Genomic DNA, 22,092 nt, shown 5'->3' with positions numbered 1-22,092 from the left:
TGAAAGTAAAGCGGCAAAAATGAGCAATACGCAAACAGCTTTTAAACAACAGCGCGTAACTCCAGACTTTAGACTTCAGCCTTCACGGCTTGTTTAATTAGCGTACCCGTCTCCTCGTCTATAGCATTCATTTATCAACCGGGAAGCGTTTTAGAAACAACTGTAATTATCTTATTCAATTAACTAAGAGACTGACAATTTGTTGTTAAAACAATCTCTAAGGTGTGTCATTTTTATGAACAATTGCCATTGCACTAAAAATAAAACTATAAAGGTAAGAAATAATATATTTTTTACATTTAGTTTTATAATTTGACCTAAAATTATTTTGTTACTGTGTGCGATATTTTCTAACATTTGAAATAAAAAAACAATGTTTACGAAAGCTGTACATATAATCGTGGTTTTTATTTTCGCGCAAATAATTAAAGCACTAAATATATTCAGTGCGAATTAGACTATAATTAAATTTTATTATACAATCTATCCTGTACTTATTACATTAAACGGCCGACATTTTCCAGTTTTTTTGTTCTTCTTTCTTTGAATTATGATCACTGTAAACAATTCTAGCGCCACCACTGGCTGTTTTTTTTGCTTATATCTCGGCACGATGTTCTCTACGTTAAATAAATTTTGTTCGACCTTATTTCTATTACGATACAGGTTAAAATTGTACATATGAAAGGTGGCCGGTTTGCCCGGATGCATTAATTCGAGTCGTTTTATAATCAGTTTAGCGTCGTAATTGGTTAAATTGCACATTTTGTTTGGTCATTGCCGTGTATGGGCGGACGCAGAATCTTCCAATAGCTTCTAATTTACATTTCATATTAATATTACATAAATTTAACGCTGTTGTGATTTCGTATATTTTAAAATTGTTATATAGGTAGTTATTGATAGCCAAAATATAATAACAACAGCACTTCCACACTTTGTTAGACTTTTACAGCCATTTTTACTGATGCATTGTTAGAAACAGATTTTGTAAAGTATCTAGCATGTTTGCACAACTTAAAATATATTTCAACAGCGTTTACATTTTATTATACCTATTACAATAACATTTTCACAATTCTATAATCACTTTAAAACAATAAAATGACTAGCTTACTTATTGAAATACGACAAATCCGTTTCATCAATTAAAATGTTTTTATGATTCAACAGTTAAATATTTGTAAACAACGCCATTATTCCTCTGTCCACGTTTATGTCCACGGTTCGCTTTCAACAAATAACAAAAAAAAACTTTTAAAAGAAAAAAGTTTCCTTTGTTTCGTATACATTTGGGACTTCAGCTATTTTTAAAACATTCAAATTACAATTAACACGTTTATTAAAAACGTTTAGCATTTTGTTTATTACAACAATGCTATAGACGATTTATTTTTAAAATGAAAAATCGCTTGATGCGACAGAAGTATCAGTTCAATTCGGAACTTTTCCAACTTTGACTAGTGAACGCTTACTTTTAACTAATCAGCTACAATTTTATATGCATCTTTACTTTTAGTTTTTCTTATTAAACATTATTATTTATTGTTTTGCATTAGTATGAGCGACGCTCGTACATAAGATTATTTTAGCGAACAAAAATACAGCAAAAAATTTTTAAAAATATATACATAAATATATATGATATTACTATGGAGAGGCGCGTCTTTATTAACATAAATCTACATATTATACTACAAATATTAAATATATTATGATTCTATAGACAATTATATTGAAAAACGTACCCAATCGCTGTACATATGATATTTTAAGACTCATGTGTATGGATACATTATTTCATTTGACGGGTCAGATGATTGCCAACTTACTGAAATAAAAAAGAGTAATGACCGTAATTACAACCGCTTCTCGAACTTCAGAATCTTGGCTCGTGATGTTGTTAGACCATTTCTTATGTTTAACTTACAATATATGTTTTTCATAAAGTATTCGCTCGATATACATATAAAAAAATATATTCAAATTATCAAGAGTAGCAACATTAGGTTGTGGTTGACGACCTCGCGAGTTTTTATTGGTCGATTATTGAAAGTGACATTAGCTTGTGCGTTAGTGTCATAATTTAAGTGACGTTAAAAGCGGATCAATCAATAACTGTTCACCGTTGACATTTTTTTCAAGAGACAGTCGGGCAAATTGTATCCGTTTCGCAATAAAACGTTTTATTTTTAATTTAATAAGGCAAACGAGTTGCCTAATTAACCGCCTGTAAATTTCCCGCTGCTGGAACAATGCCTTCTCTACCTTTGAGGAGAAGGTTTGGGAACATATTCCAATTCCCATTGACGGTGTATGTATTTATATTAAAATATTATGTACTTAAAAAACTGTTGTCAACTTAAATCTTGAGACAAAAGTGAAACGTTTCGGTTTAAAACGTTACCCATTGAATCACGAAGATAACTGACGTCGTGTTGTAGGTACTCTAATCTTATCATTTGATTTATTGAGAATCTCAAACGTTACAACACAAAAGCTTACACTAATACATTTTTAAATTGAATCGGTATGTTGCATGCACTCTCGCTTATAGGGGAACACAGTACAGATAAATAATGATAAATAAATAATAATAAATAAATATGAGACAACATCACATACATTACTCTGATTCCAATGTAAGTAGCTAAAGCAATTGTGTTATGGAAAATCAGAAGTAACGACTGTACCACAAACACCCAGACCCAAGACAACATAGTAAACTAATGATAATCTACATTGACTCGGCCGGGAATCGAACCCAGGACCTCGGAGTGGCGTACACACCACTCGATCACGGAGGTAATCGGAAATAGGTTAGAGATATAAATAAATTAATATGATAATCACATTTTAAACACCTTCAAAAGAGAAAATGAGCTTCACCAAAGAGGAAAATTTGGTTTGGTCAATCAGAAAATTGAAAAATAACTAGTAAATAATAAATACAATACAAACAAGGAAACATTAGGAGTTCGACACTATTTAACTAGTATCGAGTAACAGAACGGCACAAGATGGTTGACTCGAGCTACCAATCCAGCTTATTGGATTACGTTTAAGTCGAGAACACGTAGAAAAAGGCGCCATCGGCACGTACACTTCACCAAATATTACGAAAGGCGAGTAAGATAAGGACTTGTTAATAATTATCTCATTTTGTATTTAATTTTATCTTAATAACATGATTAATTTCTCTTTTATCAACTTTTGTTTTGGGAGCAATTAATAAAATTTTAGGGTTTATTGAAAATGTAAGTGTTGTTTGTATTTCATTTTTCGATAATTCGCGTTATGAAAGGAACTGAAACGATCCAGTGCATAAAAACTGAATCTTAACGAGATCAAATCTTGATAAGCACCAGTTCCAAGTTTTCGTGTTCAACATCAAAAGGAGTTGGTATATGTTTCAATACTTCTTGCGATGTTATATCTTGCGGTAGGGCATTACCGGATTGTTTTTTTATAAATAGCGGACTACCTAGTAAAGGTCCTACCAGACTTTATTTCAAGTTTAGTACATAGGTATACATATTATGGTTCTGTTAGGGTAACGAGAAATATGTTTAATTTCAACTCCCTTTGTCTCCGCCCAGAGTACCTATACTTAGATATAATATCAAATGTTTCAATGGAAATTTTTTACAAACTAAACTAACGAAAATGTTGTCAGGCTTTTTCTGTGACATGCGAAAGAACAGCTAAAACCACTGTTTTAAATCACTAAAATCAAACGCATCAAGCCATTTACGTCCTTTTTTGAAATATATAAAGTCTAATATCGCTTGAAACTACCTTCCACAAGTCCACGATGTTGACGAAGCGAACGGCGTCATGCATTATTCCGGCTAAATCATTAATAGCTGTTAGGTAAATTATTATGTAAACCCACATTGTTTAGCATTTAACACCAGATTTATATTTTCATTATAATTTCTATTGAATGATTTTCAATTGAATATATATAAAATATTAAAACCTCTTTCCTTATAATAATTTTACGCTTGCACCGGTTATCATGTAGATATATCCATGCTAAAGAAACATTAAAAGTGTTTGAGATTTTACCTAACGTCTTTAAATTATAATAAACACAACATTCAATAACAAAAAGGTCGAATAGGTCAGAATAAAATTGGTTTTCTTTTAGCGTTTTTTGTGAGTTGTAGCATTTCCGCAAAATACGGTCCTATTAAGCAAGTTGTTTTTTTTTATATAGTCGACGTAAAATTTGAACCATTTTAGCATAAAGCCGTAACTAATGAAGATCTATGATTCAAAGTCGACACGTCGATCGCTAAAATAATTAAACCTGCCTTTTGCAGTTACCGCAGTCGCACAAAAAAGGATACAATATCGGATTTCGACGCTAAAAAAGATAACAAAAACTACAATACAAAACACTCTAAAGATAAAAGATACGCTAGTCATTGAGAAAAAACTGACGAATATAAAATATAACTTTCTGTGATGGTCTTAAGGGGCCATGGTGTAATTGATTTTGTTATTTTATTACACGATTACGACGCTCTAAGGCGAGTTCTGCGTTTATGTGCCATAAAATATAAACATACCGTGGTTATTGTTTTGCTATCTCTACTTTGTACCGTTAAGATGTTATTATTTTATTTAAAATAAAATGCATTTTCTGAAATTTTACACTTATTAAAACATAGAAGTATAGCTTGTGGTTTCACCCAGCTTTGTGGAAGAAGTTAAATCTTTTCTGTAAGCTGGCAACGCGTATACAAAATTGAATGACATTGTTTTAGTAGATACGATATTAAAACTTAATTCATATTTAACATTAGGTAATTTTTTTTTTACATGATATGCAGAAATAAAAAAAGACATAATCTTACCCGACGCCTCCGTTCAAGGCGGTGACCACTCCGGGTCTCTCATAGCACATATGCATACCAGCAATCCCTTTAACCTTATTACCACTGAACGAAATCTTGAAGAAGTCTTAGAAACACTATTTAATATATAATTTGCACTCAATATTTCACAATTAGTCTTAATCTACACCACGTACGAACATTTTCTTCGGGACCGTTCGTTAAACGAAACAATCCGAATTAGTTGATTACTGTGAAACAAATTTTCCATTATACACGGTGCTCTAGATCGATGTAAACCAATCGGTTTATATTCATGTCATGCTTCGCTTTATCGCTGGAAACGAATTAAAATCATATTGATTTCGTACAAACATTTTTCTTCTAAAAAAAAAAACGTCCTCTTACATCCCCTTAAAGTTGCTAAAACTTCGGAATTAGGCCGAAATTAATTAACAATTTGGATCTAAAGTAATTCAAATTAAATCATAAAAGTTAGAAGGAAATACTTGTTTTAAATTCAACGTTTTCCTTCTTTGGTATTTACTTCGTAAACGGGTATTTGATTTACAAGAAAATTAAGAGTTGGAACTGGCAAAATGTAAGTGAAATATTCAAAAAATCATATACATAATCACATGGTGAGTTATCTATAGATCTATAGAATTAAAGGGAGTAGGGTGAGTTCACTATGACGGCATTTTTGTGTTTAACATTTATGACGTAATTCGATTACGCAGCAAATACATATTCAAAATTGAGATTACGACTTTTTCTTTTTTCTTCGACGGACTGGCAAACGGGCTTGGTAAGTATTAGCAAGAAATTTGAACAATTCCTTACATCGATGTTGCACCCTCAACTTTGGGAACTGAGATGTTTTGTCTCTTGTGCCTGTACACTGACTCGCTCACTCTTTAAGCCGGAACACAGCAATACTAATGATTACTGTTTGGCGGTAGAAAATGTGATGTATTTTAACAAACTAGTCGGGCATGCACAAAGCCATACCGTGAACCAGCACTTCGTTTACAGTTTTGGTAAGTTATTATAAGCAAACAATGTCACTTTGGCATATTTTGATAAAAACTTTGATCTAATTAAAAGTTTATGACGACGAAATAATGTATCTAACTTAGGTTATTTTGCATAATGCATGACTATTAAACGAATAGGTGCGTATAAGTACTTAGCGTCGTTTACGTTTGAAAACGCAAGTAATCTTCATTTAGGGTACCATAGTTTGAATTTTCCTATTAGTCAATGATGAATTGCCTCGTTCTCGGTAAAAACTTTTTGCTTTATATAACGAATACACAGTAAATAGAATGTGGTGTTTTTCATAAGGGTCAGGAGGAACCATTACGCGGGTACATTCGCGAGTGATTGATAGGTGCCAGTTAAAATACTTTGTTATATTCAGTATTGATCATGTAAAATAGAAAAAAACAAAACGAACGAATCATGATGGAAGTTTACGGTGATGAAAATCAACTGTAGAATGGAATTAAGCGCTGATACGGGTGAAAACATCGTAATTAAAAATGTCAGTCAAGGTTTTCTCGATTCTCGGTGTATACGAGGAAACTTCTATTAGAGCCAAATCTTGCCCGCTCTACATTTCAAATACATTAACCCACTTTAGACCGAGGTCGAAGTGATTGCCTTGTCACTAGATTTGACGATACCATCTTATTCTAGTTACGATTGTTATAGCACTGTCAGCATCAACATTACTGATAAGTATTAAGCTTATAATGCACCGGACAAGGAACCCTAATAATTTATTTTAACGAGATACAAAGACATCATTTCTTAGAAATATAAACAAGATAGAAAGATTACCTGACAAAGGACATCGGACGGATAGATCTACTGGTTGAGTTGACTTTAATGGGACATTTAAATTATACGGGTTTTAAGTCCTTTTAACTAACAATATTCATGAATCGAATCCATTTTTTTACCAATTTCCGAGGCTTATCTATAAAAAGTTTACCCAGGCGAGTAGAAAGCAAAAATTTGTGACAATTTTATTTTATGAGGTGTGTGCATCTGTTTAAAAATGATTTTCAATCCCGAGGGGGTAAATGGGAGTGGTAGGTTTCTATGAATTTCTCCTTTACGACGTCTACGTGGACAGCTAGTATGAACTAAAGTGACAAAGTTAGATTGAGTCATTATTTCGTTTAGAGCATTGTCGTGACCTTTAAATAAGTTACATAATCTTGATAGTCTTTGTGCTACAAAAACAATTCCTTGAATTTTTCGTTACTTGCTTTTTGTAAGAGATTTTGTTTAATATTGTCAACTTTTAACAATCAATCTGTTAACAATACGAAACGTTCATTTCTGTATTTCCCAATAAGTAATGGATTATAGTATAATTTAAAACAGTATAATACGGTGAATAACAAAGAAACCCCAAATAACAAAAAATGCAATGCGCATTGTCATTACGAATTTTCATTATTGTTCGTAATGTTTATTTATAAAAGTAGCGAGTCAATTGATGAATTAAAAGATGTAATTTACATTAGCAATAAAAAAAAAACAAAGTGAATGACTAAAAAAGTATCAACAGAGCATCTTTCCATATAAAATTTCTTTGTCTCATCAGACATTCTTATTTGTTTTTCAAAATGATTTAATGTGACGTTTTCAAAAACGTTTAACCTAACCCACTAAACGCATTACCAAAAGTAATCGATTGAATTATGTACACAAAAATAATTAACGAAACAAGCGAACAGTTCATCGTATAAATTCCTAGTTCCAGCGATCAAGCGCGTCATGCATGAGTCAACATCATGGACACCGCATCCATCCGCATGTTCTTACAAAAAACTCAACGGAGCACTATTCCATACAACGATCCAACACTGCAATCCAAGTGTTCCGAGTCACAGATTTCACTGTGACGGCGAGTCGCGCGCGTTGACAACACGCGCGCATTCCGAGTCACGTCACGTTCGTTCGCGTCCGTGCGAATACCCGCCAAAAGTGGTGATCTCTCAGTTGAATGGACGAAGGCACCGCAGACGTCCAAACGGCATGCAACGTAGTGCGCGACTGCCGCTTGAGGCGGGGCGGGTGCGACGTACACCGCTCGCAGGTTATCGTGAGTCGACTACACAGATAATGATGTCAAAAGTGGATCGGACTAATGCTCTCTATTATGTTGTAAACGTTCCAAATAATCCGATGTTGCAGCGTGAACCTTTCTTACGTATTCGACTTGATCGTTCCTTGTTAATGACATGACGATAATTTTATAATGATTATCAAAATTACCATAATTGCTTTGAAGACGTTCATTAAAATGTATCGAAGACTATTGAATTAAGTGTTAGAGTGTTAAAATAGCATATCTATAAGTACTTTTTTATTTCAAATGCATAATATATACCAACGTAACTCGAAACGTTCGAGAATTGTATCAACAAAGACGGAGGTATCGCTCCTTGAAATGAGTCGGGCGCCGCTTTTAGTAACCGACCGTAAATTTCATGTCCTATGCCCATTTATGACAAACAAAAATTAACCTTAATACAAAATCACACGATTTCGAATTCGATCAAAGCTTTGTATACTCATTCTTGGTTAAATTGAAAATTGTTGATATTTCTGACGACGCGAATTTCAAATATGTACCTTATCGTAAACGTCATGAAGTCGCTAAAAGATCGCTCGCTTTATGGCGAATGACTCCTTTTGAAGTCTTGAATATTATAAGAAACTTGTTCCTTTCGAAATGGACTTTATCATCCAGAAGTAAGATACGTTTTTCTTTGTTTCAAGACGGACAGGCAAGACGGTGTGTGGCTCTAAATTTTGGTCGGATTAAGAAGCGTTCTTCGTTTGATGAATGTATTGGTTCGTCGAAGTTTTTGCGGTGAGTTTCGCGAAACAGCTGTGACGTAGTGAACGGAAAAGTATGTTTTTTCCGCTTATTGAATTACACCATAAACATCATTAGACTTTCAAGTGTCCGACAATGTCAATGTTTCGTGAAACGACGATTATCATATTTTGAATTCTATCACCGAGACATCAAAGCATTTAATTCATCAACACTCCGAGCGTAACAGTTCATGTTTATTACTCTAAATTGTGTACGAAACACTGTACTAAAATAAACTCTGACATCAATTAGCATATGCGCACTGTTCGGTAAACTGTCGCAATAAATTGCTCGTAAAGATTTCTTAAAAGCATTACAAACCTATAAATCTAGGAATAAGTTTTCGGTTAGATCATTATGAAATAATTAATAGGTAATGCAATTTAAATGTCAATTAGATAAATTATCATTTTTATATACACATGACCATATTAGGAGAATCAATCAAAAAATTCGACGCAGTATCATAAGCCCTTGCAGAAGAATCTCTCTATTGGCTATTAAGTGAATTCCACATAGATAACTAATACGCGGTGACCCAAATTTCATGACAAGTGGAGCGGTTGCGTCGGCCGAAGCGGAAATAGGCGGATGATCCCGGGGGAGAGGCAGGGGGAAATTTAGGACCAACGGGGGAACGAAGCTGAGCATACTTTCTGGCTTTATTTTCTTACCAATTATTTATCAATAATATATATTATGTTATTACACAAAAAAGATTATGAATACTTAAATTGGATAATACAAATTTCATAATCATTGAAAATTTTAGAAGACCTGTTGATTGAACTTATACAAATCCCTTTATAGTAAAATAAAAATAATAAATCTAAAAACCAAGTACAGGACTACTGCTAAATCATTTGTCTGATTTGACACAAGACAGTTAAAATTTAATTTAAAACTGAAAACGCATTCAGTACATTAAAACAAATCCCTTGTATTTTCGTCGACCTCCGTTCAACTAGATCTTTGTTAAGGGTAGCCTTTTATTCGCTCTTACCCTTCCACTAAGCAGGTGCAGGTAATATTTCGGCATCATAAGGAAATTTCTCACGGGATTCAAGTAATACAATTTTGTTCCATAACTTTAATTAATATATTATTATTGTTACTAATTCAAATTATTCGCAATATATTTTTCTATTCGATTTGTCTATTGTTTAAACAGTTCACCGATTACGCTTAAAACATCTATACATATAATAAAATTGGCGTGTTTTTTAAATTAAAATAGCCCTTTTTAACTCAATGCATATGTATTTATAGATAGTACATATACCTAAACAGCATTTTTTCCAATTTTGTCGGACGGTCTTTCTGTCTGTTTGTTCCATCTAATCTCTGGAACGGCTGGACCGATTTCGACGGGACTTTCACTGGCAGATAACTTATATAATAGGGAGTAACTTAGGCTACAATAATATATATTTTTGTTATACAAGTTCGCGGGCACAGCTAGTTTGTGTATAAATTCGAAAGCTATCATGGCAAATTGTTCAAAAAAATGTAATTGAATACATATTAGAAACGATTAAAATGATTAGACGTAAAATGGTCGAAGTCGAAACACGATGAGACTTAGTAACACAAGTGCGCTATAATTAATTATTTTCGGTTCAACGAAGTAATCCCGCTTCCCGGCAACAATCTGACCAGGCTCACGGAATCCACGGCCTTAAATATGCACGTAAACAGCTCAATGTGGGAATCGGCACTTCAAGAACAGGATTCGAGATAATACTTGAGCAGCAGCAACGATTTATACGTGAATATACTAAAAGATGCCAGTATTGATATGAGACTGTAAGACATCACATCAATGGAGTAATCTCGAGATTATATAAAAGCAGAAAAATGAGAAACGAGATCTTCGAATGTGAATCTTAATCATTTTAGTGAGACATCTTATCTTTATATTTCTTTTCCTCAGCACACTTTTCTTTTGTACGTTACACTTTTTCTTTCACTTTCTGATGTTCGCTGGCAGTAAATGCAGTAGCTTTAATTCCGCTTTTAATATGAAACTTTTCATTTTCAAGAATTTAGCTTAGTAACACTTGACCGTAAAAAACTACTACGTTTATTGAATAAGTTACATTTTATAGCCAATAAAAGAAAACTTAATATTATAAATGAAAGAAAACTTAACGACAAGTATTAATATCGTCATCATTATCATCGAATTGACCAATAATACCAATGAACTTATTTCAAAACCATAGAAACCTGACTGTAAAAGGACTGTTGAAGGTTCTTGGTGGTAGGGCTTTGTGCAAGCTCGTCTGGGTAGGTACCACCCACTCATCAGTTATTCTACCGCCAAATAACAGTAGTCAGTATTGTTGTGTTCCGATTTTAATGGTGAATGAGCCAGTGTAACTACAGGCACAAGCGAAATAACATTTTAGTTCCCAAGATTGGTGGCACATTGACGATGTAAGGGATAGTTAATATTTCTTACAGCTTCATTGTCTATGGGTGATGGTGACTACTTACCATCAGGTGGCCCATATGCTCCGCCAACCTTTTACCATAGAAAGAAAGAAAGAAAGAAAGGATGAAATTAAATATATACAGAAGTTTATAAAATAATGAACACAAAGAAAACCTTTTATTTCAAGAACAAAAAAAACCCTCGAGAGGTCGTAAAAATATATATGTATGTATAATCATTATGTGCCTGAAATGTGTTGAGACAGCCTGTAAATATCTAGAGGGTTGCGACCTCCTCTCCCTTTGAAGAGTAGGTTCAGAGCTTATTCCATCACACCGCTCCCGGACAGGTTGGTTGATTTCTAAGTTTGTATTGCACAATCTCGACTTTTATACGATCCAAAACACAAACATACGGTCGTTTTTATTTTACAGTCATTTAAGATTAGATCTCTATTAATATCGTAAAAGTCGAGATGGCCCAGTGGTTAGAACGCGTACATCTTAACCGATGATAGCGGGTTCAAACCCAGGCAAACACCGCTGATTCATGTGCTTAATTTGTCTTTATCATCTCGTGCTCAGTGGTGAAGGAAAATATCGTGAAAAATTTCATAGAAATTCTGCCACATGTGTATTCCACCAAACCGCATTGGAACAGCGTGGTGGAATATGTCCCAAACCTTCTTCTTCTTTACAGGCTGTTATTGTTGTAATATCGTAATAAACATTTATCTCATCAAACATTAGCTACTTAAGCATTTTCCGTTAAAAAACACGATTAAGAGTCAAACAATTTGTTGAGAAGTGTACTGTTATGATTTGATAAGACAAGAGAATTACTTGACACAAATTATGATTGTTTTTCAAGACGTCATCGGGCTATCAAGTGTTATGTCAATAAATAGCCAAAACATAAATACACGTACTTTTATCTATATTTGAGAACGAATATATTTTTACAAGCTAGTGTGATCGCATGTGCCAATAAAAGAGATTTTATTGAAATAAATGATTTGCACACAACTTTTTTAATATTCAATTTCACTGGTAGGGCTTTTTTATACGTGAAACTTATTTGGTGTTTATTCGGTCAAGCACCGCCGATAAATTCGTGTACTTTAATTTGTTTTTATTATTTATTCTGTGTAATACATATGTATGTCTCAAGGAACTCAGTCACTGAAAAACCATATTGAAGAAGTATCTTCCCTAGCAGTGGGATGTTCACCGGTGCTATTCCAGTGTTGTTTTGCAAGCACTCCAAAGAAGTAATCAAGGATTACTTATTTTCGCACCAAGATCATGTACTGTTTTATTTTGAAGGGTCTCACACTGAGGGTCAATCCAATTTCATAATTAGTTTTCTAAATTTGCGTATTAAGATAATTCGGTTCAATTGCTTATTTTACAACTCGTGCGCATCGTGGTGTGGTAGAGTTCTATTATTTTTATAGGAAATCAAAATCGCGTTTTATTCTATACTTCTCACAGAAAACAAACATACGATAAATGGAATCTCATATAATCATAAACAAACATTCCGTAGATATTAGCAACTAAAAATGACAGAATAACAATAGATTTTAACTGCAGTCGAAAAAAATACACAAAAACGAAGCGCATTTTCATTGCGCGGCGTGTGCATTTGCGTGTGACGTATCGCGAATAGGCACAAAAAAAGTCGATTGAAACGATCATAGTCCTTATACATTGAGACATAACGGCGATAGTGCCACAAAACAAACAGTCCTATGTGGACGACCGTACGACAAACAAAGACATCTGAAACAGGGCTGTGTTTATTGAGAACGGGAAAAATAGAACTGGGTACGATTGAGTATAGGATATGACAGTTCCGTATATATTTTGATATATAGACTAATAGTATTACGCTATTAAAGCGCTTGATAGTTCGCCGTGTCTGCGTTAGTTAAGGATCTGTAAATTAATTAATTATTTTGATATCAAACGATGGTTGTATAAATAGCGCATGCGGTTTAAGAGTCGAAAATCCGGTTCATCGACTCTAAACTGTATGATATTATCATTATGATATACATATATGGTGTGATAGTTCAGTGCATCAGAGTTCGTAGTCAAAATGGTATTTTTTTTTTTTTTTTTTTTTTTTTTTTTTTTTTTTTTTTTTTTTTTTTTTTTTTTTTTTTTTTTTTTTTATGGAATAGGTGGCAAACGAGCAGGAGGCTCACCTGATGGAAAGTGACTACCACCGCCCATGGACATCTGCAACACCAGGGGGCTTGCAGGTGCGTTGCCGGCCTTTGAGAAAGGAGTAGGCTCTTTTCTTGAAGGTTCCCATGTCGTATCGGTTCGGAAAAACCGCCGGCGACAGCTGGTTCCACAGAGTGGTTGTGCGAGGCAGAAAATGTCTAAGAAATCGCGCTGTTGTGGATTTTCGGACATCAAGATGGTGCGGGTGAAACTTAGAATTTTGACGAGATGTCCGAAGGTGAAATTCAGCAGCCGGGATTAATCCGAACAATTCCTCGGAACATTCCCCGTGAAAAATTCGGTAGAAGATGCAGAGTGATCCAACATCTCTACGCAAAGCCAAAGGATCAAGGAGATCGGAAAGGGCTTGATCGTCGATAATTCGAGCCGCTCTACGTTGGATGCGGTCAAATGGAAGGAGCTGGTACTGGGGAGCACCCGCCCAGAGGTGAGAGCAGTACTCCATGTGAGGCCGAATTTGCGCCTTGTAAAGTTTTAGGCGATGGGCCGACGTGAAGTACTGTCTCGCCTTGCTGAGCACACCGAGCTTCTTTGAAGCCAATTTGGCTTTGCCTTCCAATTGACCGCGGAACTGAACGAGGCTCGAAATATCAACGCCAAGTATTCCGATACTACCTGTAGCGGCTATCGGGATGTTCTCAAATCGTGGAGATACGACAAATGGTGTTTTTTTAGCGGTTAACGCGCAAACTTGCGTCTTTTTGGGGTTGAAATGGACTAAATTTAGCCGGCCCCAGTTCGAGACTTCGTTTAACGAAGACTCGATTTCAGACACAAGTTTGTTCCGGTTTTCTTCGACGTTTTCCCGAGAAATATTAGCGCGGCCGGTGTATAAGGTGTCAACGGTACTGTCGTCTGCATAGCAATGAATGTTCCCGATTTGCAACAAATCATTGATATGCAGAAGAAACAGAGTGGGTGATAGGACGCAGCCTTGTGGAACACCAGCATTGACGAATTTTAAGTCAGAGCATGCACCGTCGACAACGACCTTGATGCTCCGATCTGCCAAAAAGCTGGTAATCCAATTGCATAATTTCCCGGGAAGCCCATAAGAAGGAAGCTTCGAAAGAAGCGCTTTGTGCCATACGCGATCGAAGGCATTCGCTATGTCCAAACTGGCTGCTAATGCCTCCCCCTTGCTCTCAACTGCTTCAGCCCACCTGTGAGTAAGGTAAACTAGAAGATCACCGGTATTAGTGGTAATTATTATTTTTAGAAGTTATATATATATTAGTATCATAAATAAATCTCCATCTGCCTGTATGCATCGAATTTCATGAAATTTTGTATGAAGCAAACTTGAACTCCAAGAAAAGACTGGCTATTTTTTTGCCTAACACATGACAATCAACACCCTAAAAAGCGAGCAAAGCCGCATATAAACACGAGTAACTTCTATAGCTTAATCAGTTATAAACGCTTACAATAACTGATTTTCTATACCACGAAATCATCTCAAAATATTTAAACGCATAAATTGTCTTAGTAATACTTTTAATTTGAATTTTTATCAAAAAATATCATACAATACAACGAACAGTACGTTGATGTTGTTTTACCCAAAATCGCTACATTTACTTAGTATAATACAGCAATGTCCTCTACGTTAAAAACATTCACGTACTACAAAGCGTTTATAGCAAGGAGGAAGGGAATCCTAAATCTCCACCCCGCGCAGCCAGACGGAAAAATACGTCGTCGTTCGGATACGATTGTTTCTCTATTCGGAACGCGAAATGCAAAGTATGAAATAATTATGGCGGTGAGAGCGTGACACGTACCCCCCAATCTCTCCCCGTCGTCCCCCTAGACGGTGCAGCGACGAAATATGGCCTCAAATGTGGCAAAAAGGGACTTGTTGCTTTATCACTGTCATATTTTCGCGCAGTGAAAGGTTTATTTAATAAATGATGTTAACATTTTTGCGCACTTACTTTTTTTTTACGTTATGGTAATGTCGTTTTGAAAAAAGAACTGGGCTCGGATACTGAATTTTTGAGGAGTCTGTTTTTTAAGAAAAATATACATATGAAATTTCTGTACTACATTTTTACGTGAAAATATGCTTTTAGAAACGAAAAGCGAAACGACGTTCTGTCACATATGCAGGTACATATATAAAGTCCAAATTCAAATATGGTTCCAGAAAGTATTGTAAAGCGGAACAGTGATATTGCAATAGTGGCAGCATATCATATGGTTCACGTTATAACCAGACACATTTAATTGGTCATAAAACACAGATGCCCTGAAAAAGCCGGAAAAATTGTGTCGTCGAGCGCTTGATTTATTATTATTATTTACTCAATTACTTTTAATTCTTATGTTTTTAGTAACAATTCATTAGTATCATTTTAATCCTTGACACTTAAAGTCTACTTTAAGTACTTTCAAATTAAAAAGCAGTGTAGTCTTAACGATGGGGTTTTGTTCATGCCCCTCGGACAGGTACCACCAATCCTCCTATCTTCTACCGTCAACCATCAATACATCAGTATTGATGTGTTCTGGTTTGGAGGTCATGTGAGTCAGTGTAGTACACGTCAAATTTAAGTTTCGAAGGTTGGTGTCACATTGGTGTTGTTTCTTATGGCGCCATGTCTACGGGCAGCGAGAACCGCTTACCATCAGGTGGTCCATATTTCCCGACATGTTAATAGTCAATATAAAGTTGAATTAAACTCATAAAATTCTAAAAATACTTTATAATTACATATTATGACCCAGAAAGTGATAAAAAGTAACTTAGTTCTCAAGACTGCTAGTATGCCCTAATATTATTGATTATTTTTATGTTTTTACTACGGATAGTACTTATAGATCAATATTAATTTTGTAGATACTATATGTGAATGTATTTATACATGTGTTTATAATTTTATATATATAAATATGTGCATTGTTATTATGTATTGTCAATTTTATTTACCGCCTTCATGGTTTTCTGTTTAAACAAAAGATAATTTTACTAAGGCAGAGAATGCCTTCAGGCATGAAGTCCGCCTTTCGTTTCATTAACATTGTGGTTGTCACTAAAGTATTTAAATAAATTAAATAAATAACTGAAACAAATCAATACTTCAATAAATATCGTGATATAAACCCTTTACCCCTCAAATGTCGAACTACTGAGCTAATAATACCACGCCTCATAAGGAAACTCTGTTCCAGTCCGGTTTGGTGGCCACATGGCAGAAATATGTCAGTTTCCTCGCGATGTTCTCCTCCAATCCAGCCAGAACTGAGTTAAGAAAACTCACATGTAGAGTACATGTGAGTTTTAATGAATAGAATACTTTCTTTAGATATAAAATCTCTTTCAGTACAAACTTCATATTTAACAGCGATTCATACATTTCACAAATGTAAAAAACATCTTTGTTTAAAATAGACATTTACAATTTTAAAACCATCTTTACAAATGGAAGAAAGATCTCTCTTATAAAATCACGTCGTATAAGACGTTTTAACTAATGTTGTCATGCTTATAATTTTAACGCTATCGACCAAATAAATATTAATTTTACAAAAAAAAAAAAACTATGAATGAACAACGATTTTGAATCTTAATAGGAATTCAAACAATTTTTTTGACCAGAAACATTTCTTAGAAAAGAACTTTACGAAGCTACTAGTACGTAAAATCCTCAGTTAATTTCTATCCTTAACAAATCCTTATAAAACACGAGAAGCGGTAAAATATTACACGTTCGCTAGTATTTGAACATTTTCAACGGGCAATATTTTATCTCGCAGTCAGAAAAGCAGCTCGTCTCAAGACGGTTCCGTTTCCATACATAATAAACTACATGCATTTTCAGTATATGGGTCAACTGCAGGTTGGTTGAAGGTAGATCGCGAATATATTAGTTCCCCGTGCCGTGTTTACAATTTACGAGAATAATAGGCGGCTGTTGAACGATCCAGCGACAACTTGAGAAAGAATTTTTGATTAGCTCCTCATTAGTACCAATGTCTATACATACAATGCAGTGACTGACTATCGTGATATCATCGCGGAGCTTATGTAAGAGTGGAAAGGTACTTGAAATATGAAGGTTATATAAATTCATTAGGGGGGCGCTGCACCCTTTCAATCTCCAACTTTATCCAAACCACCCGCGTTTAAAGTGATGCTTTTCAGCAAACCGCGCTAAACAAGATATTTATTTGATTAGACGAACAAGTCATACTATTAGCGCATTTATATATTATTTTAGTTTATAGATACAATTTTTTTTTTTTCAACTAACATTGAGTTCTGTTGGTGCATTGGGTTTTTTTTATATCTTTGGTTGCCGGACGAGCAAGAGGCAACCTGGTGATTAGTGACACTGAAATTTTACCGACATCTACATCTCCAATGCGCCATTCATCATTAGAACTATGATGTTATGTCCCTTTTACCTGTAATAACACTGGCTCATTCACCTTTTAATCCGGAACACAAAATATTGGTATGTGGCGGTACAAAATATGATGAGTACGTGGGACCAAACCACCTAGCCCCACCCCTAAGTGTAAGTGTAATTTTATGAAACTGGATACACTTAGTTTAATGTATTTCAATTGTTTATTTATTCTATTTTTCTATTAAAGCGAAAAGTGCTTAAGTTTCAGTAAAGTGGGACACCTAGCTTGAAAACGGGAATGTCCCAATCAAAATAGGCCGTATGGTCACGTAATTCGTGCCAAACGAAATCGCTAGCTCAGGTCAGAAGGAAATGAAGACAACTACGAAACGTCAACGATAGAAATTACTGACGAACGTAAAGCTGCCAATGGCAATTGAAAAATGTATGCGGACATTGAAAATTGAAATGGAATCCAATTATGCATATGTTGAGCCATTCATACAACGAAACTCTTTGAATTCGAAATAAAAAATTTAAAACTCGCTTAACGTAATACGCCATATTGAGCCTTCTATCCTTAAATCATAATAATATTACATCCAATATCGCTTGACATCAGAGTTGGCTTTATACATTTCACAATCGAGATCATCGATATTCGAATCGCTTCTTACATAATATATTGGTTTATTTGAAATTGTCTTTCTTTATCGGTAAATATTTAAATATACTTTGTTCTATTTAAATAGACATTTTATTCATTTTTATTTACTTAATAAAACATAAAGTGCATTCGGAAAACATGCAATAAAGCAATAAAGGTTTTACTGTGTACTGTACATTTTAGAACAATAGCAAAATAAAAAAATGACTTGGCAATAATTATAATCAATGAGATCTTTTTACTATAAAAACATACGGCACAAAGATATAGGTAATTTGTATTTTTAACATATTAAATGCTGATAGCGTTTATATTCTACTGCAGTGAAAATTGACTACGTAGGTAATATCAATTTATCTAGAACACAAACAGCCTCGGCCAAGCAACCTCTCGAGGCCTTCACCTACAAAATTTAAAAACTTTTTGGCATATATTAACGAAGTACGATCAATCATTTCAGACCTTGTAAGCGTTTACTTCTGGCCAATCTGTAATAACTTACGATATTCATATTATATTAAAAGCTGTGTCTGGTCAGATATTAACGTAGTACCTACGTAACGTATGGTACATACGTCATTTAGGATTAATAAAACTTAATACCGTACTTTAATTATTTATCATATTCGTCCTTATCAGGTAAAAATAAACATACGATGAGATTAAAACCGATTCGTAGTTAATTAGCGACGGACGGATGATCAAAGGCTCTGCGCGTATATTTCGAGTTTAACAAGCTATCAATGCCAAGGTCCGCACACCTCGTTGACGTAACGCGATTATATAATGTTTTTGTTGACAGTCATCGTCAGACTTCCGACGGCGTGAATACAGCTGGTAATGCAAATCTGCTTTCACGTGTTTACGTAAACATTTTTATTACTGAATAAATAATAACATGCTGTGTAAACGCATTCACTAGCCGCGACTTAATTCGAAGCGAATAAAGTTTGAAATGCGATAAAAAAATACGTTACATTAACGTGCTTAAAGTCAGCAAAGATTAGGACCGAGCTAAAATATAATTACATTTTTTGAGGAGAACTTTTAAGGGAATTATGGAAAAAAAATCGAAATAAAATCCCGACGATAAATTACGAACAGAAAGAACAATGATAAATACGCTGGAGCCTGTTATAAAAGAATATATACAATAGCGTCATGATTGGCCACAAGTTTCATAATAAATTATTATCACGAGTGGATGCTTCATTGTTTGCCCGTACCGATGATAATATTATTAATAATTTCACGAGCGGAATAAATATAAAATAGGTCGGTTAATTCGAAGCGTGATGCATACTTGATGCATGGAAGGCATGCGAGCTAATATTTACGCAACACAACAAAGAGACACGCATGGTATCATGAAATGCCACATTTATGAAAAGAATTCATAATTTTGTGAAACTATAAAAGACTTTCATTATTTTAAATAGAAAAGTAAAATAATTCAAATAAACTGAATAATCAAATGACGACAAAATCGTACGACGAAATAAATATTATTACGATAATCTTTTAGTATATTATTTTTTCTTAAATTAATGATTTATTAGAATGACGGATATTTAGCTACATAGGCTTCGATTATTACCATTTAAAAAAAGAACATCGAACGATAAATCATCTACCTAAAAAAAAAGTATAGTAATTATTTACTAATGAAGCAATAGAATACTTGTAGTCAGTACTCGTGGCTACCAGCTTTCTATACAAAGTCGATTGCCTTGACAGCGTGACACGTGCAAACTATTGATAATAACGAACTCACACCACTGGTTTTGTTTAGATATTACGGTGGTATAATAAGTAGATTGTCTTGAATTTTTCACCGACTTAAAAAAAACAGAGCGATAATGTATCCAAAATTTTACGCCTGTTTTATTAAGATTAAGTCAATGTTGTATTTATTGATTTTCTCTGTGTAATAGACAATATTAGTATAAAGAAAAGTAATGTATTACGAACGTTCTAGCATAATGGTGTCATACATAGGATTTTTTGAGGTTTTTGTTTGGAAAGATATTAATTAAACGAAAATTAATGTCGTAAAAAATCTGATGATGACTTTCGAAGACAGTCGTCAGAACTCTTCGATTATTCAGCGAATCAACCGCGCTAAATGTCATCGAAGTAGTTTAGTTTATTAAATTACATTTACTTATTTCATATATGTGATCAAATCTTTATAACTACTTCTTATAAAAAATAAATCGAAAATTGCAGTAACATAAAAATTATCGACATACAAAATCATATAGATTTTCCTAAAATTTTAATTATTATGGACGAATTTCAACCAGTGAGCGAACAATAGTATTTATAAATACAAATATACATGACTATGTAATTTGCTTATTTATACCATTGCATCATAACTATACATATTATATTCTTGCGCTTCTTCCCAGACACTCGACAAAAAACAGATTCTTTTTTTAAATTTTCATCATCATCATCCTCCCAATTTTATCCCCTTATCCATAGCCCTTATCCCAATTTTACTTGGGGTCGACGCAGCATGTCTTCTCTTTCCATACTTCTCTGTTGCACGTCATCTCGCAAGTAACAATCTTTCTGAACATATCTTCTTTCACACAATTCATCCAAAGTTTCTTTGGCCGATTTAAATGTTATTTAATGAAAAGGAAAGAACTTTATTTGGCCTTTGATATCTAGATATATCGTCTTCAAATACTATATTACAATTTAAAAAATCTGATACTCAAATCTGAACAGGGGCATTAAATTCGCACAAGTACATTAGCGTACATATTTGAGTAAGGTCGGTTTATCAACTACCTTGGGATTCTAATCCGATTTCGACTACCCTCTAGATACGGTTAAATGTGCCCAGCGAAATGTTTAACTAAAATTGCTTGTTTCGTACTATCCGTAGTAATATTAATTAAATGATGATTCAAATTAGAATAATTATTATCATTTTGTAAAGTGAACGTGGAATTTCAAGTAATCTTGATATATTAATGATAAAACAAAGGCCATCAAATTTAATAATAATTTTTTAAGGCACACAGTTTTAGCACTTGATGGCTTTTGTGAATTGGTACCACCCAAATTCATCATCCTACCATAGAGAGGTAACACTTAGCAATGTTGTATTCCGGTTAGAAGGGTCAGTGAGCTAATGTAACTACAGGCACAAGGGACGCAACATGCCAGTGGCCAAGGTTGGTAGCGCAATGGCGATGTAAGGAATGTTTAAAATTTCTTACGACAATATCTTTGGGTGGTATTGAAGGTCATTTAAACAGACTCTAAAGTAACAGTCTATAAATTTCACATGTCTAGTCAAGGTTTCTTTTCTCCTTGGGAAAATATTTTGGAACTTATTCCACTAATACGGTTTGGATACACATACTGTAAGCAGATTTTTTTAAGTGAATTCGACATACGTAAGTTTGTTCACCGACGGACATAATAGAAAAACACACACATATAAAAAAAATTTAATGACAATTTGTCATACGGTTTTAATCCGAATTCTATGGTTGAAATTCACGCCATTTCAGATCAAATTTCGAATTTAAGTTAAACGCTATAAAAAGAAAAAAAAAGTGATATCAATTTAACTACTCTGTATACCCACGGAACCAATGCAGAATA

General features: G+C 34.1%; 1 protein-coding gene across 5 annotated transcripts in view; it reads right to left on the bottom strand.

Annotated features, from left to right (window-relative positions):
• Positions 1-22,092, bottom strand: part of LOC124537774 (AF4/FMR2 family member 1) — a 221,339-nt gene that overhangs the window by 106,820 nt on the left and 92,427 nt on the right. For 3 of the 5 annotated variants that reach the window (XM_047114663.1, XM_047114664.1, XM_047114665.1), the window contains exons 1-2: positions 7,686-7,909; positions 4,866-5,095 (exon numbers count right to left, since the gene is read on the bottom strand). The exons of the other annotated variants lie outside the window; for them this stretch is intronic. In XM_047114663.1, the coding sequence (XP_046970619.1) occupies positions 4,866-4,921 (56 nt within the window). In that variant the 5' untranslated portion in view covers positions 4,922-5,095; positions 7,686-7,909. Of the gene's footprint in view, positions 1-4,865; positions 5,096-7,685; positions 7,910-22,092 lie in introns of those variants that run through there. 5 annotated transcript variants of the gene reach the window in all.

The sequence above is a fragment of the Vanessa cardui genome, chromosome 19 (assembly GCF_905220365.1).
Source record: "Vanessa cardui chromosome 19, ilVanCard2.1, whole genome shotgun sequence".
In the NCBI taxonomy this organism is placed as follows: domain Eukaryota; kingdom Metazoa; phylum Arthropoda; class Insecta; order Lepidoptera; family Nymphalidae; genus Vanessa; species Vanessa cardui.
Note: the sequence above shows the minus strand (reverse complement) of the source record. Positions and strands in the feature narration are given on the sequence as shown.